An 8,185-nucleotide genomic window follows, 5' to 3' on the forward strand; every position below is an offset into this window, starting at 1 on the left:
GTAGTGAAGAAAGCTAATAGCATGCTGGCCTTCATTATGAGAGGAATTGAGTATAGAAGCAAAGAGGTCCTTCTGCAGCTGTATAGGGCCCTGGTGAGACCACACCTGGAATATTGTGTGCAGTTTTGGTCTCCAAATTTGAGGAAAGACATTCTGGCTATTGAGGGAGTGCAGCGTAGGTTCACGAGGTCAATTCCCGGAATGGCGAGACTATTTTACATTGAAAGATTGAAGTGATTGGGCTTGTATACCCTTGAGTTTAGAAGGCTGAGAGGGGATCTGATTGAGACGTATAAGATTATTAAAGGATTGGACACTCTGGAGGCAGGAAGCGTGTTTTCGCTGATGGGTGAGTCCCGAACCAGAGGACACAATTTAAAATAAGGGGTAGGCCATTTAGAACAGAGTTGAGAAGAAACTTCTTCACCCAGAGAGTGGTGGGTGTGTGGAATGTTCTGTCCCAGAAGGCTGTGGAGGCCACGTCTCTGGATACTTTCAAGAAAGAGTTGGATAGAGCTCTTAGAGAAAGTGGTATCAGGGGTTATGGAGATAAGGCAGGAACGGGATACTGATTGAGGAAGATCAGCCATGATCATAATGAATGGTGGTGCTGGCTCGAAGGTCAGAATGGCCTACTCCTGCACCTATTGTCTATTATCTATTAATTTTGAACTTCAGCCATGATCATATTGAATGTTGGTGCATGCTCAGTGGGCTATACAGAGAGAATCATAAAAGTCCCTACAGTGAGAAAGAAGCCATTCTTTAGATTAGATTCCATTCAGCACAATATGTCCACACCGATACGGACTTCAGTAAGGCGTTCGACAAGGTTCCTCATGGTTGACTGATTAGCAAGGTTAGATCTCATGGTATACAGGGAGAACTAGCCATTTGGATACAGAACTGGCTCAAAGGTAGAAGACAGAAGGTGGTGGTGGAGGGTTGTTTTTCATACTGGCGGCATGTGACCAGTGGAGTGCCACAAGGATCAGTGCTGGGCCCTCTACTTTTTTCATTATTATCAATTATCATGTATGCTAGGTTTTCTTCCTGATTTATCTGATTTCATTCTTTTTATGAATTTAAGATACTTTTTCACTTTATTATTGTTACCATTTATGACATTTAAAGCAGAGCACAGAACATGGAGCTTTTAAAATCCTTAAGTTTTGTATCTTTATTCTAAGGCCATTTAATCACTTGCATGGTAACAATCTCAGCAAATGATCCATATTGATTAAAGACCTCCAATCGGTGCCTCTACTAAATTGTATTTGCAACTATATTTAAATATTCAACAGGAGATTGTACCTCTCTAAAGTACCTGATGATAGTGTGGATCTCATAACATTTATCACTACACTCTGCCAAGTGACAGTCATGCTAACTGTAATCTTGAATTTTATCACTGCTGGATCACTAAGGATAAGATGTGCTTCTCAAAGATGGCAGCACACTATTGGTAGCTACCCTTTACACCATGACTCTTACTCTGATTGGATGGCATATCAGGTTCACAACTAATTGGCACTTTGCAAGCCCAAAGACCACTGGGGGCTAGACCAATTGCATGGTGCCCTACAATCCTCTACTGGAATTATCTAGACCCTTCAAGAACACTCTCTCCTAATATATCCATCAGAAGAGTTGTGGCCTTTGAAGACTGTGAAATCCTAGAAAAGGAAAATTCAACAGGGGAAAATTAAGAGGTAGAAGAGGAGGTACAATTAGAAATTGTATTCTAGGGAGAGATGTTCCTTCTGCACGATGAAGTAACTTTTTTCCTGTAATCCTCCAAGAATTCACCCCGCTTTTGCTCGATCGTGGCCTTCAGCATTATTTCCGGGTCAATACTAAGAAGCAACGTTTTACTCTGCCCTGTCTACCAAGCTTCTGGCTCCCCTGCAATGTCTTACTTCTATGTAGTATTAATCAAAGACTTTTCCTTCAAGACAACTAGCAGAGATGGCTTCTATAGATATCTAAATGAGTTTCATGCTTCATTTACTTTCATTCCTGCCCCCACTCATTCTAACTGGGTCGGAATGTGTCTTCGTAATCAAATAATTGTGTAACCCTGAAAATCTAAATTTCATTCTGTTCTGATCAGATGTGGTTTCCTGATGCAAATAGATGCAGCTCCTGTTTCCAGCCTCTGTAATAAAAGTCCAGTCCTAATATACATTCATACACCTGACATTAAAGTGTCATCTTGACAGTGCATCAGGTGTTTGTGATCCCCTGAAATAAAAATGACAGTTCAATATCAGATGATAGATTTTTCAGGTTTAAGTCCATAAGACATAGGACCAGAAGTTAGGCCCTTCAGCCCATCAACTCCACCATTCAATCATGGCTGATAAGTTTCTCAACCCCATTCTCCCACTTTCTCCAAATAACCCTTGATCCCCTTGATACTCAAGAACCTATCTATCTCAGTCTTAAATATACTCGATGACCTGGCCTCTACACCCTTCTGTGGCAATGAATTCCATACATTCACCACTCTCTGGTTGAAGAATATTTTCCTTATCTCTGTTCTAAAAGGTCCCTTCCCTTTACTCTAAGGCTATGCCCTCAGGTCCTAGTCTTTCCTACCAATGGAAACATCTTCCCAACATCTACTCGCCCAGACCATCCAGTATTCTGTCTGTTTCAATTAGATTCCCCCCGCCTCCAAATCCTTCTAAACTCCATCGAGTATGGACCCAGAGTCCTTAAGCGTTCATCATATGTTAAGCTTTTCATTCTTGGGACCATTCTCGGGAACACCCTCTGAATATGCTCAAGGGCCAGTACATCCTTCCTGAGATTTGGGGCCCATCACTGCACACAATACTCCAAATGTGGTCTGACCAGAGCCTTTTAGAGCCTCTAAAGTACATTCCTGTTTTCATATTCAAATCCTCTCAAAATAAATGCCATCATTGCATTTGCCTTCCTATCTATTGACTCAATCTGCAAGTTTACCTTGAAAGAATCCTGGACTAGAAATCCCAAGTCTCTGCACTTCAGTCTTCTGAATTTTCTCCCCATTTAGAAAATAATCCATGCCTCTATTCTTCCTACCAAGTGCGTGACCTCACACTTTCCCACGTTGTACTCCATCTGCCACTTTTTTGCTCACTCTCCTAACCTGTCCAAATCCTTCTGCAGCCTCCCCACCTCCTCAATACTACCCTCTACTTATCTTTGTATCGCTGCAAACTTAGTCAGAATGCCCTCAGTTCCTTCATCTTGATCATTAATGTATAAACTGAAAAGTTGTGGTCCCAACACTGAGCAGAATACCACTTATGACCAGCTGTCTTCCTGAGGAAGACCCTTTTATCCCAACTCCCTGCTTTCTGCCAGACAGCCAAACTTCTATCCATGCGAGCACCTAGCCTTGAATACCATCGGCCCTTATCTTACTCAGTAGCCTCCTCTGCCATCACCTTGTCAAAGGCCTTTGAAGTCCAGATAGATAACATCCGTTGGCTTACAAAAAATACTTCTTCCTAGAATCATGTTGCATTAATTATCGTAGTGAAAATTAATCAGATTTAAAATAAAACAAACTGTAAAGGAACAATGAACAAAGAAAATTTACAGCCCAGGAACAGGCCCTTCAGCCCTCCAAGCCTGAGCCGATCCAAATGTACTGTCTAAACCTAATTCCTAAGCATCTGTCAATTCCTAAGCATCTGTCTCCCTCTACTCCCCACCTATTCAAGCATTTATCCAGACGCATCTTAAATGAATCTACCGTGCCTGCCTCTACTACCTCTGCTGGCAACGCGCTCCAAACGCCCACCACCCTCTGTGTGAAGTACCTGCTGCGTGTATCCCCCTTAAACGTTCCACCTCTCACCTTGAAAGCATGACCTCTCGTTATTGAATCCCTCATCCTGGGAAAAAGCTTGTCTCTGTCCACCCTGACTATACCCTTCATGATTTTGCAAACCTCAATCAGGTCGCCCCCTCAATCTCCTTTTTTCTAATGAAAATAAACCTAACCTACTCAACCTTTCTTCATAGCTAGCACCTTCCATATCAGGCAACATCCTCGTAAACCTTCTCTGCACCCTCTCCAAAGTGTCCACATCCTTTTGGTAATGTGGTGACCAGAAATGTACACAGTATTCTTAATGCGGCCGAACCAATGTCTTGTACAATGTTAACATGACTTGCCATCTCTTATACTCAAGACCCCGTCCTATGAAGGCAAGCATACCATATGCCTACTTGACCACTCTATCCACCTGTGCAGCAACCTACAAAGGACCTGAACTCCCAGATCTCTCTGCTCATCATCTTTTCCCAAGGCCCTTCCATTCATTGTATAATTCGCTCTAGAATTAGTCTTGCCTAAATGCATCACCTCACATTTGTCTGTATTGAAATCCACCTGCCACTTTTCCGCCCAACTCTCCTGTCTTCCTATATCCTCTTGTATTCTTTGACAGTCCCTTATGCTATCTGCTACTCCACCAATCTTCGTGTCTTATGCAAACTTGCTGATCATACCAACAGTGCCTTCTTCCAGGTCATTTACGTATATCACAAACAACAGTGGCCCCAGCACTGATCCGTATGGAACACCACTGGGTCACCTTTTTCCATTTCAAGAAACTCCCTTCAGCTACTACTCTCTTTCTCCTGTTGCTCAACCAGTTCTTTATCCACCTAGCTAGAGCACCCTGCACACCATGTGACTTTACTTTCTCTGTTAGTTTATCATGAGGAACCTTATCAAACACCTTACTAAAGTCCATGTATATGACATCAACGGCCCTTCTTTCATCTATCAACTTGGTCACTTCCTCAAAGAATTCTATTAAGTTGGTAAGGCACAATCTGCCCCGCACAAAATCATGTTGCCTATCACTGATAAGCCCATTCTTTTCTAAATATAAAGAGATCCTATCCCTCAGTACCTTCTCAAGCAACTTTCCCACCACCGACATCAGGCTCACTGCTCTGTAGTTACCTGGAATATCCCTACTACCCTTCTTGTACAGGGGGACAACATGAGCAACCTTCAGTCCTCCGGCACCTCACCTGTGTTTCAGAATGCCACAAAGATATCTGTCAGTGCCCCAGCTATTTCTTCTCTTGCCTCCCTCAGCAACCTGGGATAGATCCCAAACGGTCCTGGGGATTTGTCCACCTTAATAACCTCTAGGAAGAGTTCATATTAATAAAGCTATCTGGATAGTTTAGAAGTATATACAGTAGTTTCATTTGTCAAAGCTAATAGGTTTGAATTTCAAAAAAGATATCTTTCACCTTAATAGGGTGTGCTATGCTTTTTAGGTGACTTTACTACAGAAGTGGCCGGGCATGAAATCCAAATTATGTGTTCTGTTCAACCATACTTTGCCACCAGAGTTGAGAAAGTTGACCTGGCGTCTTTTCCTGTCTAACACAAAAGGTAACAGTGGGGGTAAGATAATCTTACTTAAGGGACTGCTTTGCTATAGCCAGTTAAAGTTCAGTGAAACTTTCAGCTGAAGATCTTAGGGTTTCCATTTAACAACTGTCGATATCAATGGAAATAAAACAGAAAATATTGGAAATACTCAAATCAGGTTGGAATTGCAGATAGGAAAACAGAGTTAATGTTTCAGATTGAATATGATTTATGGCTACAGCACAGATTCTGGATTAGTGGTGCTGGAAGAGCACAGCAGTTCAGGCAGCATCCGAGGAGCAGTAAAATCGACGTTTCGGGCGAAAGTCCTTCATCAGAAATACCCTGGTGAAGGGCTTTTGCCCGAAACATCGATTTTACTGCTCCTCGGATGCTGCCTGAACTGCTGTGCTCTTCCAGTACACTAATCCAGAATCTGGTTTCCAGCATCTGCAGTCATTGTTTGCCCCTGTGCAGTAGCCAGGTAAAGCGTAAAATGATCAGCTTCACCTGGTGCTCAAATTTTATTATAATTTACTTTTTCAGGGTCATGTAAGGTATACTGGGCACTTTGTTTTTATTCTTTTTTTTTGTCTGAAAAAGAGTCCTTCTCCTTCTCTCTATTTATAGCTAAATGGTTCTTTGTTACTGGCTACTGCAAGCCTATCTTCTCTGGTCAATGTATACATTGGGATTTCTACAGTTCTTGTGCTATAAGATTGATCTTATCAGCAGTGAGCTATTTGCTCTCTGTGCAGATTTGCCTCCGAACTAGAGTACATCAAAGCTATACTGCGGGATAATAGCTATCTTGAACAAACCATTCCTCACGAAGTATTGTGCAAACTCATGAATCGGCTTGTACTGGTCCCTAGCCTGGAAAAGCTAGCCTAATGGCAACCATGTAACCCTATTTAATTGTCATAAAATCCCATTTGCTTCACGAATGTCCTTTAAGGAAGGAAATCTGCTATCTTTGTCATAGCGCAGGGTTATTTATTAGCTTGGATAGAGAATTGGCTAACCAACAGAAAACAGAAAATTGGGATAAATGGGTCTTTTCCTGGTTGGCAAAAAGTAACTATTTGGGTGCCTGAGAGTTCAGTCCTGGCGCTCCAACTATTTATAATCTATATTAATGAGTTAGATGCAGGGATAGAAAGTACTATAGCCACATTTTCAGATGGCACTAAATAGATGGGTAAGTAAGTTGGAATAAAGAAATAAGAAGTGTACAAATGGAATTAGATAGGTGAATTAGCCAAAATCTGGCAGTTGGGGTTTAACATGATTAAATGTGAGGTTATCCATTTGGTTGGAAAAATAGAAAGGCAACCTATAATCTCAATGGAGAGAAACTTCAGACTGCTTCTATTCAGAGGAATCTGGGTATCCTTGTGCACAAATTGCAGAAAACTAATATGCAGGTACAGCAGGTCATAAGGAAGGCAAATGGAATTTTCGCGTTTATTGCTAATGGAGCAGAGTATAAGTGTAGGGAAGTGTGGCTACGGCTGTACAAGGCATTGGTGAGACTGCACCTAGAGTATTGTGTGCAGCTTTTGGGATGTTGTTGTATTGGAGGCAGTTCAGAAGAAGTTCATTAGATTGATTTCAGAGATGAGATTAAAATCTCAAGAGAACTTGAGCAGTCATAGAGATCTACAGCTCAGAAAAAAGGTACCTCAGCCCATCGCATCCACGTCTGTCAAAATCAACCACCTAATTTATTTTAATCCAATTTTCCAGTGCTTGGCCCATAGCCCTATGTGCCTAAGCATTGCAAGTGCATATTTAAGTACTTCTTATATGTTAAGAGGATTTCTACCTCTATCACACTTATGGGCAGTGAGGTCCCGATTCCCACTTCCCTCTGGGTGAAATGTTTTTCCTCACATCTCCTCTAAACCTTCTTCCCCTAACTTTAAATGTATGCCCCCTCTTCATTGAGCCTTCCAATAAGGGGAAACATTTCTTCCAGTCTACTTATCTATTTCCCTCATAATCTTATACATTTCTTGACCCTTCTCAATCTTTCTGATCCAAGAAAAACAATTACAGTCGGTTTAATCTCTTTTCATAACTGGAACTCCTGTCCAAATCAAACCTCATTTATCCGGTTTGAATTCCATTTGCCCACTGATCATCCCATCTGACCAATAGTTCTACATCTAAGGCTATCCTCATTATTTACCGCCCCATCAATTTTTGTATCGTCAGCAACCTTACTGATCAACCCTCCTACATTGAAGTCTAAATCATTTAAACAACAAAGGCCCATACATTGATCCCCATGGGACTCCGCAGGACACAGATGTCCAGTCAGAAAAACATCCCTCAACTATCATCTGCTTCCATAAGACCATAAGACATAGGAGCGGAAGTAAGGCCATTCGGCCCATCTAGTCCACTCTGCCATTCAATCATGGCTGATGGGTATTTCAACTCCAGTTATCCACACTCTCCCCGTAGCCCTTAATTCCTTGTGACATCAAGAATTTATCAATCTCTGCCTTGAAGACATTTAGCATCCCAGCCTTCACTGTACTCTGCGGCAATGAATTCCACAGGCCCACCACTCTCTGGCTGAAGAAATGTCTCCGCATTTCTGTTCTGAATTTACCCCCTCTAATTCTAAGGCTGTGTCCAAGGGTCCTAGTCTCCTCGCCTAACGGAAACAATTTCCTAGCATCCACCCTCTCCAAGCCATGTATTATCTTGTAAGTTTCTATTAGATCTCCCCTTAATCTTCTAAACTCCAATGAATACAATCACAGGATCCTCAGC

General features: G+C 41.9%; 1 protein-coding gene across 2 annotated transcripts in view; it reads left to right on the forward strand.

Moving 5' to 3' along the window:
• The window catches only part of LOC122561890, a 255,316-nt gene that overhangs the window by 22,726 nt on the left and 224,405 nt on the right, over nucleotides 1-8,185 (forward strand). Inside the window, exon 4 of one of the 2 annotated variants that reach the window (XM_043714223.1) lies at nucleotides 5,302-5,431. In XM_043714223.1, the coding sequence (XP_043570158.1) occupies nucleotides 5,302-5,431 (130 nt within the window). The remainder of the gene's footprint in view (nucleotides 1-5,301; nucleotides 5,432-8,185) is intronic. The other variant, XM_043714224.1, reaches the window with a different exon arrangement.

This window comes from Chiloscyllium plagiosum, chromosome 23, assembly GCF_004010195.1.
Source record: "Chiloscyllium plagiosum isolate BGI_BamShark_2017 chromosome 23, ASM401019v2, whole genome shotgun sequence".
Classification (NCBI taxonomy): Eukaryota; Metazoa; Chordata; class Chondrichthyes; order Orectolobiformes; family Hemiscylliidae; genus Chiloscyllium; species Chiloscyllium plagiosum.